Here is a 15,839-nt window from a genome sequence, read left to right as displayed (position 1 = left end):
AATAAAGGGTGACACACACACTTTCTTTATATCTTTATACTACTATATTATCTCAAAGAACATGTATCTTTTTGCAATTTCTTCCTCTCACTGCAACAAGCAGGGATATGAAATCTTTATGTATCATCCTATTACCTCTTTTTCCAGAATTTATAGCCTATTCTATCATGCTGCCCTTTGCATAAGCTATATAGTGGCCAAATGCCTGCTGTGCCCTGAAAGAAAGGCTGTGCTGCAGCAGCTATGGTATGTGAAACAACAATTACAGCTTCCTGAAGAGCATCAACAAGAAATTCTGCTCGCAGAAATTATCATCTGTGATGAGGTAGACCAGTTCAAAGTAGTATTTGCCCTTCTTGAAATAAACTCTTTCTTTTCAGGTGTTTATAAAGTAAATGAACTTCTTGAATTCAATTTCAAATTCAAAGTAGGAAGTAAGGGGAGTATTTGACGAATAATAACAATTAAAATGCAGTATTTCCCATCAGTGGCTTCCACTTTAAACTTTCTATAGAAATCACAAACATATGCTATGCCTTTATGGGAAGTTATTCTATAACTTTGCATAGGGTTGTCTATGATGGTTTCTGTCATCATTTCACCATTTGCTTTTGAACGCTCTTTTACTGCCTGTGCCTGGTAATGATACAGTGACTCAAAACTTGAGACAAGAGAATGTTTCAGGAAATGTATAGATTTAAGTGGGAGTAATTTACTTAAAATAACATAACTGGTTTTATAACACTACTTTTCTGATTAAGCCATTGTGCTGCAAATAACTTCAAATAAGGACAACAATGGGGATTCCCAGTCTATGTGTGAAAATGTTGCATTTATCCCACTACAGGCCTCAATATGTTGTAAAGGATACCATTTTACAGAGAAATTTCCAATTGATGTATTTTAAGTATCATCATAATAGCTTTGTGTTTCCTACTGTCCTTGGTCTGTCTCTGGATAACAAATTTTTGAGGACATCTGCTAAACTGAAGAATATCACCCAGCAGTTTCTGAATCCTGTTTGAGCACCAACAGGGACATTAGAAAAACACCCAGGCCTGACCTGGGGAGGCAAAGTGGAAATGACCCCTGATATTTCACAGTTACATTTTCCATGAGTTTGGCCTCCTTGTTGCTAGCAATGTGTACCTTATTAGATATCTGAGTTTGCTTAGTTACAACCACCAAATATTTAAGTTCATAAAGGCGTTTCCAGTTAGTTGAAAGTGTCATGTGGTGTCAAAAATCTTTCGCATCCTCATGCTGACAAATTCTGATAAATTTTTTTAACTGTCTCTTTTATAAGACTAAATGATTCCGATATCTTTAGTCTTTCACGGTAAGATATTATACACTCTACGTTTTCTTGTACCTCTCTTTCTCAGTTCTTTAAGCTATTCTGTTGTTCTTTTTGAGGTGTGGATTCTAGAACCTTCACATGTAGGTTGAAACTCATTGAGGTCCATGTTGCCTGTGTGTTGGTTCACTCTAACCATTAGCGCCAGTCAATTGGCTCTCAGGAAAAGCAGCTCAGTCATGAAAGAGGAGAAAATTTGTATGCATGGTCTGCCCCCAAACCGGGAGGGCGCAATACTGATGCCGAGCTCCAGAGGTAATGAGAGATGCCTACTCCTTGTAGATAGGCTGGATGGCTTTTTGTTTTTGTTTTGTTTTCCTAATACGCAGTAGAAATGTAGAATCTCTTGCCCAGTGTTCAGATGCTATTAGAGTAAATGATCTGTGGGAAACTTCTTGCCTCTTTTTGTGATGCTGATCCTATGAAGTGCAGAGTGCTGTGATAAAGGAATGCAAAAGCCTCAGCTTTCACCACCTTCAGTGTGATCCGAAAACCATCAGAAAGATGGAGCTGCAGCAGTGGCTGGAGCATTAACTCAATGGCAGTGCATAAATATTGCCCACTGACTTCTAAGCAAGTGCTCTACAAACCTGGTGTGCATCTGCTCTTGCCACCTTTGCTCTGGTACGCGTAAATTCAGTAATGATCAATGAATCTGCTTTTATATAAGCAGGATTTTTTATTTTTAGAAAGAATCTATAAAGACCATCTCAAACATTTGTCTGCATCTACTGCAGAAAAGGTCACAGAGAAGCTGGCTAACTATGTTTGTATAGACAACCAGTGACATAAGGACTATTTCAGGGTTCTGTGTTGCAGTGTTTAAATCCAAGATGTAAGCCAGATACTGTTTTTTCTCATACAGGTGCTTACAAAGATTGTCTCTTGCTAATTTTTCCCACGTTTTATTACCTTCTTCTCCTCTCCCACTTTGGTACAGCTGCAGTCTTCTGATTTAGTGCCTTATTTAGTTTGGAAATGCTCTTAAGTAACAGAGCAAGTCAACAGTGCTTGTTTTTGCATCTGGATATTACACATGCTTAATATTCAGACTTGGAACACCTTCCAAGAAGACACCAGTAAATAGAAAATAATGTTAGAGAAAAGTCTGCGTGATAGAGATAGAACATACTACTTTGGACACCAAACAGCTCAGTAAAATGATTTTCTTCTGTGCAAAGTGGTTATAAAAATATGACTCTAAATCTGTTAATGCTGCAATGCCTCTAGATAATGGAGATCTAGTTTGAATAAAAGGTTGTTGGGGGTGTTGTTTGTTTTTTTTTCTTTTTTTTTTTTTCAAATTGCCTCTTAATATCACCCTGAAATCAAAACAGGCCACTGTTTTCCTTTGTTTTATAGCATGGTTTATATTCATGCAGTTAGTAATTTTCTATGGGTTTGTTTTAATGGAGGTTTGCAAGTGCAAGGGTTTCCTTTTCTTGCTTTGCAGAGCATGTTGCGTATGGAGCATCCTCTTGAGACTATGTGCATGAGAGGAAATAGAAGGATAAGATTGAGGCAGCATTTTATTTTCTTCCCTTAGTTCAAATTTTGCCATTTCTGCATGATCCTCTTTCTAGCACCTTAATGGTGCCAAGTTAAAAAAAACCCTCCTGTTTGAGTACCTTTATTTTGTCTAAAATGATTCAAAAATAAGATATTAATTAGATGACTGAAATTAGAGGAAAACCCAAACTATTTTTACTTGCTCGATTCTTAAGATTTGCTAGAACTTTTTGTATAGGCTGTTTCAAAACTTTCCTCTTCAGTTGCTTTTTCTGATGTTTTCGTGATCTTACTTCAAGCGGTAGGGGGGGGTGTGGGAATCACATGTTAAAAATAGAAAAATGTGGTTTTTAGAACAGTAAGATTAATAGCTGAAATCAAAGTCAATTTTGACACTTGAAACACCTTTTATACCTTTTGCTTTGAAACTGCCTGCATTTCAAGAAGGGAGTGCATCTTTAATTTATTAGGATATCGCATGCATAGTCTAAAATTAGGTAAATGCAGTTTAAAATAAATCCAAAGTTTTGCCTTTCTGAAAAGCAACAAACAGTTTTGGGGTGATTCTCTTTGTGTGGGTGCTAATATAACTTACAGATGTCTGGTTTTCACAAAGTATAATGTAGTAGATACTATTCTCTGAAGTTGTAAGAGGTATATACCTAATTTTATGCCCAATACCTGAATGAACCTTTGATGTGGGTGCCTACTGTGATCAGTCCTTGCAACCCCACGCACAGACTCGGGGATAGTAGTAGTGGTGCAAACTGGTGCTGGATAACCAAAGGAGTCGATGAAATTTAATCACTTTGAGGGGACTAAAAAGCAGGAGGGGTGTGGACCAGAGGCCTTCAGAGGTCCGTTTTAACCCAGGCTATTGTATGATAATGTGGATTGATGGCTTCCTGATGTGAGCATCACCATTGGGAGGGAGGGATGGCAGGGAGTACTTACAGCTTGTATAGGAAGGTTAGATATACAGTCTCGTTTCATACACGTGCTAAGCCTTTTCCAACAAACTCTGCCTGCTGCCTGGATTTGTGCAGCTGAACATTGATCCCATAAACAGCAAGAGGAAGCAAAAAAATCTCGGCCTGTAAGAATGTGCACTGCGTGTTGTTTATCAGGGCTGATCTCCATGGGTGCTAAAGGTGTGGAGTTTTTTTCTGTTTTGGTTTGTTGGTGTGTGTGTGTCAGTCTTTATTGAAATTCATATTGTCTGTAGCTCAGATACAGACCTATATAGAGATCTCTCTGTGCTTTTTAGTCATCATCTACCTGATGTAACTGGGAACAGACTGCTGTTTCTGGACTGAGAATACTATGAGTTGTGAAAGAATTGTGATTGACTTTTTTAGGATGAAAATTGAATTTGTAGGTGAATTTCAATGAAAATTGAAATTGTAGGTTCTGAATTATTTAAATATTTGTACATATTTTCCAAATTTGGTCACATGTTTTGGGCCAAAAGAAGCTACAGAGTTGCTCTGTACCTTGTGTACACACACATGTGCATGCATATATTCCCCCCACATAAGCGGGAGTCATTTAATCCACCTAAATCTGATGTTGAATTAAACTTATTTTTTAGATTACTTCAGTACAATCTGAAGTGAGATTGGAACTTCCAGCAGCTGATTTCACTTGTATTTCAGATATCTGTCTTAAGAATGGAAGACATGTTTCTCTGCACTGACTATAGAGGGAGCTTAGACAAGATCCCTTTTTTAAAATGGTTTGGGTAGGGTGAGACAAATCACATTTAACAGGTTTGTGTGTTGATTTCTGTCCCACTCGGCATTCTTAGACAAAGAATCTGAAGACTATATAATACAGTAAAGATTATTTTAAAGCTGTAAAAGCTTAATTTCTGAAAAAAAGTTATACTTGGATTACTCACTAAGTGAAGAGTAATCATCCACCAATAAGAGAATGATGAGCAGTTGAGAAGCTTGTCAGAAGAATCCGATCTATTGAGTTACAGTTAATCTCCAGAGGAATTTTACTGAAGTCAAGGAAATTTTACCAAAGATGCTTGAACCCAGCATCCTTAAAGGTGGTAACAGTGACTTAGATGAATGTGCAAAAATACAGGTTTAAGCAAGAAAGCACTCTCTTGGTGTCTCCGTTTGAGGGATCTGTGCCTGGAGTTTGTCCAAGTCTCATGTTGTTCTTCCAAGAAACTCACCGTGACACGTATGCATGTTATTGCAAAGGTTTTTTACTGGTAGGTACCCTAAAATACTTTAAAAAGATGTATTAATGCACTATACCATGAAATGTGCATCTATTACTGCCTCAAGTGAGGAACCTTGTTTTTTAATTTATATGCCATTTGGTGTTACAAATGCTTTTACGTTTTGCATTCTGTGGGAGATTGCATTGTCCCAGCAGAGCTATGGTTTTACGTGGAAAAAAAAAAAAGCAAAAGCTCTTGTTAAACATTCCTTCAAATACGTGACTTATTGGGTTCTCTCAGGCTTATTTGAGATGAATACAAACACCGTTGTTAGTAAAAAGGATCTTTATGTCACTAGTTCTCCGTTGCTGTTTTTGAATTTCATGAATGTGTTAGTGAGCTTTGGTTGAAGGAAAGGAAAGTGTTCCCTGGCTTGATTTCTGAGGGCCTAATCTAGGTGCCACCAGAAACACGTCTGAAGAAAACAAAACTGATTCTTTGTGGTTTTCTTTGTGTTGTCTTGAGCTTGAAAGCCACAAGAAAATGCAAGTGCTTCAAAGAAAATTGGTCTCTTACCACTCCCCCGCCCTTTCGGCGTAATAAATTAATCTCCTAATAGAATTTTTAGTCCATCTGAGTTGTATTAAAGCTTCTCTGGCTGTCCTGATATCTGTCAATTATCAAACTTTTTGTATTAGACACTTGCCTTGGGGCTTAATATTGAGTAGGCTCCATGCTTTTTTCCCCTCTTCCTCTCTTTAAAAAGGAGACCTTACCTCCCAGTCTAGTTCTCTTGAATTCATAGTTGCAGAAGAGAAAGTCAGAAGCTAGATGGATTTTTGTGACTGCTGAGGATTTTCAAACTTGTGGCTTTCTAGATTCTTCTGAGCAAGATTTGACAAGACACCTCTGGTGAAGGAGGCAGAACAGACTGTTACTTTTCTTTGGTTTGTTTCAGAATGGAAAAATAAAACTAGCGAAGTAAAAGAGGGAACACTGTGATGAAATGTTCGATGATAATTTCTTATCCCCTGATAATTAGAATGGAGGAGAGGGGGAATTCTCTCATTTGTGTTATTGCAGACTGAGCTGTAAAAAACCAAATTTGTCAGTAAATAAAAATATAATTTGCTTTTACTACAAGTACAGGATCATGTCTCTTATTTAAAAAAAGCAAATCAAAAAACACCCTCCCCCCTTCCCAACAACACAATCCAAACAACCCTCACCCCCCCCCCCCAAAAAGACCCAAAGCAAAACAAATGTCCTACCCAAACCACCTGAATTGTGTTCATTAAGAACCATAGCATTTTCAAACATAAATGTAAGAGAAATGTTAGAAATGTGTGTCTCAGTGCCTACATCTTTTCCATGTCTAAGATAGTGCATATGGAGGAAAGATCTTATCAGGAAGCAATGGGTTTCTAACATACTCTGAAACAAGGTATTTTTGCATGAAGAGAATTACATATGTGGTGATTTTAAGAGAAGAGTTGTCCCATGATTTATTCCAGTGTTGACAGATATTGCTTGTATTCTTGTTGTGTCTTACTCATAAGCCAGGAATCCCTTGTGCTGGATGTTCTACCAATGTAGAATAAAAGTCTGTCCCTTTCTCAGGAAATTCGAAATCTAAATAGTGTTGGCAAAATTACGATAATGTATCATGCAGTGTCCATAATTAATTTTCAAGCATAAATATTTAACTTGGAGGCATTCAATACTTGAAGTGAGAGGAGCTTGTGCACTTGCTTTCTTTATTGAAATGGACTTGTTTTTTTCACATTGCTAGTAGCTCATTACGTCGTCTTATGTTAATGGCATGCAATAAAAAAGCCCTCTGTTTGGAGAGGGGAGATAAAGGAAAACAAAGATCTAGTTGCAAAAGAAGCATGGTTCCTGATGATTTTTTTTGTTTAGATATTAAAAAATGTTTAGTCTCAACTATGGCAAATGAACTGTCTTAAATAATGTATCTTTTATGTGTGTGTTCTGAAGCCCCAAAACAATTTACAGGAAAAAATTCTTTAACTCTCTTGTCTGTGCTAACAACTACAGACTGAATTTTAATCTGACATGATGTTTCAAAGTGTATGTGTATACTATAAACTTTATTATAGAAAAAGCCATAGTTCATGTTGCAATCCAGCTTTCATTATAACCCCTATCTCTACTTACAAATTACCTCCAAAATCTTCTTTCTGGAAAAAAACCTACTGTTGCTTTATGAGTTAGCTGTCAGAACTAATGTTTTTTTAGCTTGTTTTTAAAAAAGGCAAATAAGGAAAACTATCCAAATCATGCTTTAAAGAAAGTGAGTTTTAGGTGTGTGCAGCCCTGTGCTAGCTAGGGGAAATTTCCAGGGATGTTAACTGAAAATTTAATAAAGACTTACAGAAAAGACTGTTTACCAATACAAATAAGTAGGTCTATTTCACTGAAAGATGTTAAACTTTGTGTATGGCTAGTTGTTATGGTCCTGAGATAATGAAAGGCTTTTGGAAAAATATATTTGTAGAGTGATGTTTTAAAACCAAAGAAATAGAGTTCCAGGTCAACTGGACTGAGGGCCCTCGCCTTTCTTCCCGCAGAGTGATGAGCATGCATGTGGACGTCTTAAAATGTGCTGATGTAGCTCTGGTGATCTAAAGGTTTGAGCGAAGCAGGGTTTGCTTGGGGGTGGTCTCTTCTGATAGTTTCACAGATGGAAGAAATACATAAGCTTTCTAGGCAAAGGCCTTCCTTCAGGTGAAACTTGCCTTAGACTAACAAAAGAAATGACTTCTGTATATAAATCTTGCCTCATTATGTGATTCTGGAGAAATGTTTTTCTGGTCTAAAAGGCCTAGAGTGTGGGAGGTGCTGCCACCAATCCAGCAAGTCAATGGGTGTACTTCAGTGTCACAACAGTTAAAGTGTTTTCCTGAGGTACACACTGAAATTTTCTTACTGCAAAAACCATTACTTCTGCTTATTCAGTATGAATATGGTGATAGATATTCCCTTTCTGTTCTTTGAAATGATACGCACACATGTATCTATAAATATATATTAAAAACATATATGAAATATATATATACACACACACATTCATAAAGACTGTTATCATACCCTCCTCCCCCTCACACCCTCAGGAGCAGCAGTCCAGCTTCTGGCATTCCCATTTCTGTCACTTTGCCTCATAGCTTGTGTTTTCTAGGCCTTTGGTTGGTCTCCTTGTTCTCTTCTGGTCAGCTTGAACTGAGCTACATCTTTCCTGAAGTGTGGAACCTGGAACTGCCCACTCTGTTTCAGCTGAAGCCCTGCCAATGTTGAGCTGGAGAGAAGTATTACTTGTAGCATTGCATGGATTTTATCCCTGTTTATATACTAAGTTGTGATGATTGCATTTTGTGGGAAGAAGGCAGTATGACAATATCAACTTCTGTTCTGCTGGGGATCCATTATAACCCCCAAGGCTTTTCTGAAAATAATTTGGGCAGATGATTCATTTTGCTTAAATACTATGCGTTTGTCCCTGATGAACTCCATTCTATTTTTAAAACTTTCTCCAATTCATGAAGTTCATTTTGAATTCAAATCCTGTCCTTCAGTGTATTTGCTTTACCTCCCAGCTTCATAGTTACCTGCTTGTTTAATAACACTATTCCCCATTTCATCATCCAGATCATTAATGAAAACACTGAACAGAACTGGATCCAGGGCAGGCACTCGGGTACCTCCATGTGACACATCCTCCAATTTAGACTGTGTACCAATGGCAACTGCTCTCAGGCATCCACTGGTTTCATACTCACGTTATAGCAATTTTTTTCGTGTTCATATGCCCTTGTGAAACTGTCATACAAGACCTCATAAAACTATAATGAAGTCAGGAGACATGGCATCTACTGCTTCTGTCTTGCCTGTGAATTCTGTTACACAGGTCTGGAAGGAATAAGTTTTCTTTTACAGAATGTATTCATGACAGATCCATGTCTACTGCTGTTTTTCTCCTTGTCCTCCAAGTACTTGCTGACACTTGTTTATTGTACTTATTCCAGATTTTTTTCTGGAGACTGAAGTTCAACTGGATTTAAATTTCCCTTCTTTCCACTTTTTTTAACTGGGGACTTTATTAAGCCTTTCTTAGTCCTCTGAGATCTCTCCTGTCTCCTATGAGTTCAAACCAGCAGCTAACGGTATTGAGAGTATTTCAAAAAGCTCTTTAAATATTCTGGGATATTCTAGGGTGTGGTACCTAAGTAGCTGAAACCACGGACATTATTTAAGTACTTTCTAACTTGTTGTTTCCTTTTTACAGTTGGAAATGGTACCTGTTGTAGTTTGGGGATTAATTGCACTAGTCATCTTGCTCTGGATGGGTTTTTCTTTAGTAAAAATTGATGCAAAAATGTTGTGTAACACTTAAGCCTTCTTACAATCATCTGTCAAATGCTCTCCTTTTCCCATGGGTTAATGGATAAATGTTTTCCCCATTCTTCCTCTTATTGACAGATAGTCTCATGCACTGACTTTTTTGTGGGTTATTCTTCATGTTTCTTGTTAGGTACCTCTCACTTCAGTCTTTTATAACTTTTTTTCCTGGGTGCTTGAATTGGTCTTACATGCAACCTTAGTAGTGTAACCAGTTTTCTACCTTGTTTGCTTTCTTTCGGTGTTCAGTTGAGACATTATGATTTAACCACTTTTGTCTTTTACTGTACCCATCTCTCCTCTGTTTTGGGGAAAAATACAGTCATGCAACAGAGTTTCAAGGTTTGCATTTTTAGGATTCTGATGTTTTTAAAGTGATGGAAAAAAAGAATGGTGTCACTCCACATTGGCATAGCTCTATTTTCATTTAGAGAATTAATCTAAACACAAATTCCTCTAAAATAAATGTGTGGTTAATTAGATGAAGTCAAGAAACTCAAAAGTTGCAATTCCGTTGTGTCATTAACTTGCCTACTTCTCATATAGAACAGTCACTGCTTAGGTTTTTTTTCAATAGGCAGCATGACAGGTGTTATTAGAATGCAAATAGCACTTATAAAGGTATTAATGGTCATCACCGTATATTTTAATAGTGATTTTTGGTGATGACCAATTTGGTGATTTAGTTGTAAGTTTGCAGTGTCAGGTATTCTGTGCAACGTGATTCATTTGCTGTTGTATAGCCACCTTATCTGTTACTTTTCTGACTGAACTCTGATTTTTATTTCTATTTTGTCTGCATTTGTATTTCAGTTGTGTATTTCTGTTATGTCTGCATTTGAAGTAGTTTTGCAGAAATTTAAAGTCTCTCACAAACACTTTGTAATCACTTTTGTTCGCTTATATGGACTTTTATGTTCAATTACTATTCAAATACTTAAACTCATGATCCATAGCACAGAACTACCTGAGAGAGTTTTGTGCACCAGCTGGACATAGTCAACAGTACAAATTCTTGCTAAAGGGTGATAGGGATTAGCAGGGTGATGGTGCTGTGGATCACAGTGCTTAGTGAGTTATTGCATGTGGGTGGGGGCTGAATCTCCATTTCCCACTTCTGGTCAACTTCCAGCTTAATAACAGTATGAACAAATATGATTAAAGTGATTTAGGTATCATGAGACTTTATTTGTAGTGGTGAAATTGGGTGAAGTATTTTAACTGCTACATTGCAAAATGAAAATAGCAAATCCAGCAACTGCAGCTCTCGGGTTACATCAAAGTTTTGTTGTGGGGGAGAAATGAGTGCTATAGGTGTAATTTAGTAGGGTGCCTCACAAGTTCAATATGAATTGTGTTCTGCTTAATTCCTAGGAATTAACACTAAGCATTTAGATTATAGGGTAGAATTTCATTCTCACTGAAAGTTTGGCTATGCTGTCTTTGAAAATATTTTGCTCAGTTCTTGAATGTACTTTCTGTGAAGCTGTGTGTGCTTCACTCTTCGATTGATGCTTTTTCTATAAACTGCCTGTAGATCAAGTCCTTTGTCACTGCTATTAGTTATTTAGTACAGATAGAGTCTGCAGTCTCTGAGCTTCATAAAACAGACAGATCCTTATCAGTAATCAATATTTGTAATATTTGTTAATATGAATCTGTCATTACTGACTCATCTTTTGAAATTAATTTGAGATGAAGCACTTGGTTATGGGACTGGTGATCATGGCAGAAGCAAACGCAACGAAACCAGCAGAAGTTGTATCCTTAACTTTGCTGGCACATCAAAGTCAAAATGCATAGACTGGAATCCTCATGTGAAACCTAACTAATAAGCAATAATAATGAAGCAGCTTGACACATTCCCAAATTGCAAAAAAGTCTTCATTAAGATGCAGCAGCTGTTTATTTTCAGGACCACATGGTCTAGTCAGCATGATAAGAACACAGTGGCAATGGATCAGCAAGTTTGCTTTTACTGGAAAACACACACGTCACTCATCCACTCTAACCGGTCAGTATTAAAGAAGAGCTGGAGTTGGAGAATAATTAGAGTAATTTTCCATTTATTTTTCTTTCTAGCTTGCCTCAGGCTAGGGAGGTCAAATACATGCTAAAGAGGAAAAAAAACTGCATCTGGAACTAGTCTGAAAATAAATATGTATCGCATGAGTAGTGCTGTGTACAATTTGCTTAGCCTTAGAAAACTAAGTTTGTCTGCCAGTTGATTGCCTGCTTCATGGAGGAAATCTGCTTAGCCTGTGTGATTCTGAAAGCTTTTTTTTTTTTTCAGTTTCAAAATCTGAGGGATGTGAATTAACTATTTCCCATTTCTTGTTTCTTTCAGCTTTCCCTTTCACATATCAGAGTCATATTACTCACCAGCTTCCTTTGGCTGGTTTGCAACTAGGAGGTTTTTCAGTGAGCAGAGACAAGCTCTAGACTTTCCTGCTATGCAATGGAACTATAACAGCCTGGAAATTTTATGGCAATGCCTGACATAAAATAATATCTGACTCTATCATGTCCTTCCTTCTGATTCAATGAGATGAATTTAAAAATCTTGCATGCTTTCTAGGTAGAGGCATATCCTGTTGCACTCTGTGTGTCAATGTGATTGTATTTATTTTACCTACTGTAATTCATTTGTAGTGCAGTCATTGCTGTGATATCTTGGCACTGCACATCCAGCTATGAAATATGCATCTTGGGTAATTATTTCTATTCAAGAACAGTTTGCCTGTTAACCTGTTTTAAATGTCTCTCATACGATATTTTAAGGAACACAGTGTCATATGGTCTTCGGTTTCCTTTGTCCAGTAGTCTATAGGAGCCCATCTAATCTATTTAGTAACACCATATTTCTATATTAATCTAATGTGGAACACGATCAATAGTAGACTTTGAGCTTGCTTTGAAATAAAAGGTGATTTAACTCCTTTACTGGGTTTCTACTGTCTGTCTCTTGCATGCACACTTTTTCTGATCAGCAAAGCGTCTGCTGATCAGATGTAAGGGGAAACACAATCTCTTGAGTGTGCAGTGTGTTGAAACTGAACTCTGGTTTCACAGCCTGTGAAGGAATAAGATCTGTAGACCATTTGGGCTTCCCTTTACCTGTATCCCAACATATGGGCCACAGGCAAACTCGCAAGTCCACAAAGAAGATAAGCAGTCTCTTCAATCTTATACAGAACATATCCAAACAAGACTTTCTTCCTAATTAAAGTTTCATGTCACTTTGTGTAGGTTTTATGTTGCACTTTTCTAACGTGGCTTATATTTTCTTCTGTGAAGTGTCCGTGGCAAAATTCGGTTAATATCTCACAAGTTCTCACATATCTCAATTGAAGCATACTCCGAAGAGTAAGGGGGTCTGTTTTGAAGTTTCAGAATTCACTCATTTTGAAGTAATTGAAGTTTTGTTTTGAGTTGCTGGAAAAGCCTCACTGAAGAGGCATAGGTGACTTAACTGTCTTTACTGAAACAACGGAACAATTGCACTAGCTTGAAAAGGTGACCTTCATTTTTTGTACTGCTAAGACCTTTTAAATATTAGCCACATATCACCTGTCATATATACTCTATTATTATGATTGGGCAAAAGCATGTGCTCTGTCAGTTTTGGCTAAGAGAGGTGCAGAACTTGGGACTGCTGGGTCTTAGCATTCTTGTTATCAAATGCTTTTTAAATAATTGTTCCTCCTTTGATTTCAATACTTCATCTATCTTAAAATCAGCTTATCAGGATAAGGAATCATTCCAGTTTCTGAATATATGTTGGTTGGCCTAAACTGTCTGCACAGCATTCTACAGGGCACAAAAGCCATGAACTCTGCCTTTGTGTTCCAGTTTCTGCTTCAGTGTCCCTTTAAGTCAGGCTGTTCTAAGGCTTATACATATGTACTGTTTGCAGAGAGAATTAAGTTCATTGTTAAAATTTCACTTTACCTCAAGATAATCTTGAAAACACAAGGATTTTTATGATAGGAACTGAGAATCTAGTTTGGGTGCTTTGCCATGTACTAAATAGCGTAGTGCTGCATGTCTGTGTGATAAAGGGATGAGAACTAGCCTCACCTTTTGAGCTTTCCAACAATCCAACTTGCAAAATGTGTGGGTAAAATAGGAAAAGGACAGTTTCTCTTCTGTGAATCCCTGGAGATACTATTGACTGGAGGCACTTCTAACATCTCAGTGTCCATTGGCTCTTGTTAGGAGACTGTTGCAAGACAAATGATTGCATAGCAGTATTACTTTAAAATTAAGAGTTTCAGTTGGAGGAAGAAGCTGGTAGTAAGTGGATACCCTACACTTAACATTAGCTGTTGATTCTACTGATACTTAAGTTTTTAAAAAATACTATTTGTCTCTTCTGCTGTTTAAAAAATGCCTTTACAAATTTATGCTTTTCTTTTTTTTTTTTTTCGCCTCTCCTTTCACAGGTTCCAACTATGGGAGTCCCCGTCCAGCTCATGCCAACATGAATGCCAATGCAGCTGCAGGGCTTGCCCCAGAGCATATCCCTACTCCGGGGGCAGCTCTGTCCTGGCAAGCTGCGATTGATGCTGCCAGGCAAGCCAAACTGATGGGTAGTGCTGGCAATGCAACAATATCCACAGCTAGCTCCACGCAGAGAAAACGGCAGCAGTATGGGAAACAGAAAAAACAGGGTACCACCACAGCTACACGTCCTCCCCGGGCACTGCTGTGTTTAACACTGAAAAATCCCATCCGGAGGGCATGCATCAGCATCGTCGAATGGAAATATCCTTTTTGATGTTCTCACTTGGAAAACAGCAAATTGTTTGTGCGCACCAGGCACTATTCATAAGTGTGAAGAAATCAATACATTAAGTTGAAAGGCATCACTGGGAATGTAAAGTACACAAATAGTTTTTGATGTCTTGACTGAGATCATTTATGCTGGGGGAAAAAAAATGTTTAGAATTGAAGCCTTAACTATACCCTTGTGTAAGAAACCACTAGAAGTTTGAATGGTAAAGGTTAGGGGTTGAATTCTGCTCTTTTTAAAACACGTGGCCCAGGCTGAAATCGATGGGAGATATGCAAGATATCTGAGGCCAGAATTGAACTGACTCTATGGGATTGATAGCAGCTGCTGTCTTTCCATTCTTTTTTTTTTTTTTACAGGCACTTAAAGAGGTGCTACCAGTTAAACAGCTCTAGTAGTTTGAATCATACGCTTGTTTTTGTTAAAGACATGGCATCACACTTTCTACAGTAGGGAGAAAAGAATGGGACAAGAGGATTAAAAAAACAAAACCCAAATGTGTGCAATAAGACCCTGAAACAGGGCTAACATCTGTTAATTGTATTGGAATTCCACTTAAACTACTAAGGCTCACCAACGTGTGGTAAGAGATACTGGTTATCTGGAAGCAGGGAAAAGAAAGATGGTTTAAGTAATCCTGCAAAATGTACAAAAGCAGTACAGCGCCAGATCTAGTAGTCTGAACAAGAGACAGACTGTGTCACAGATCCTAGATGATAACCAGTGGCAAAGAACTGCAGAATGTAATGACCAGTGCTGCTTCCCTGGAAAGTCAGTGAGTTTGGCTGTTGGCTTTGTCATGTGGAGGGAGCAAAGCCTTTTCAGCCACCGAAGTCTGTTTAGTATAAGCTGGAATCTGAGAATTTGGTCTGAAACACAAACTGAAACAAAATATACCTCCCTCGCCTCCCCCAAGAGAAAGCAAGACTAACCCTGAACAGTAATTGTCAGTAAATCGCAAGCTAACGGGGTTCTTCAGTAAATACAAAAGAAAGCATGTTGTTAGGTGTAGATAAGCACGTCAAGGGAAGGTAGTACAGAATTTGGCAGTATTTAATGTGATTAAAAAATGAATAATGGCATTTAAAAGAATGTGATAATATTGTTCCTTTGGGGGTCTGGTGGGATGCTAGGAAGATGAAAACAGAACGTGAGTATATTAGGTCTTGCTGACATTGACATATTTTTCAGATGAAGAACTTGTTAAAAATGCTCCTGTCAATTCTTAGATGTCCTTAAACTACCTACCTGCCTATTCCTTTCTTCTTCAGATGCTAATTTTTAATCCCCGTGATTAAGTTTGCTACTTTTTGTCCCTTCTGGCATAGCTCTGATAGTTTAAGCATGAGATGATGGATGATGACTAACAGGATGAAGCTGAATATTGGTTTATTTGCCAGCACCCCAGTATCCACATGTCATTAGAGAAAGAGCACAGAGTGACATTTGATAAATGAATAAGGTCAGCAATGAATGATGGGAATGATGTGCTGTAAAACAGGATACAGCACTGCTGAGATCAAGAGAGGACCAAACAATGCGATTAAAGCAATTCAAAGATGCTGATGCTTGCATTTTTTGGT

General features: G+C 37.8%; 1 protein-coding gene across 11 annotated transcripts in view; it reads left to right on the top strand.

The window, feature by feature from the left end:
• The window catches only part of CACNA1C (calcium voltage-gated channel subunit alpha1 C), a 489,480-nt gene that overhangs the window by 62,106 nt on the left and 411,535 nt on the right, over positions 1 to 15,839 (top strand). For all 11 annotated transcript variants that reach the window (XM_063318467.1, XM_063318446.1, XM_063318434.1 and 8 more), the window contains exon 2: positions 13,907 to 14,229. In XM_063318467.1, coding sequence (XP_063174537.1) covers positions 13,907 to 14,229 — 323 coding nt within the window. The remainder of the gene's footprint in view (positions 1 to 13,906; positions 14,230 to 15,839) is intronic.

The sequence above is a fragment of the Chroicocephalus ridibundus genome, chromosome 1 (genome assembly GCF_963924245.1).
Source record: "Chroicocephalus ridibundus chromosome 1, bChrRid1.1, whole genome shotgun sequence".
Classification (NCBI taxonomy): domain Eukaryota; kingdom Metazoa; phylum Chordata; class Aves; order Charadriiformes; family Laridae; genus Chroicocephalus; species Chroicocephalus ridibundus.
The sequence above is the reverse complement of the archived record's forward strand: the minus strand, read 5'-3'. Positions and strand labels throughout refer to the sequence as shown.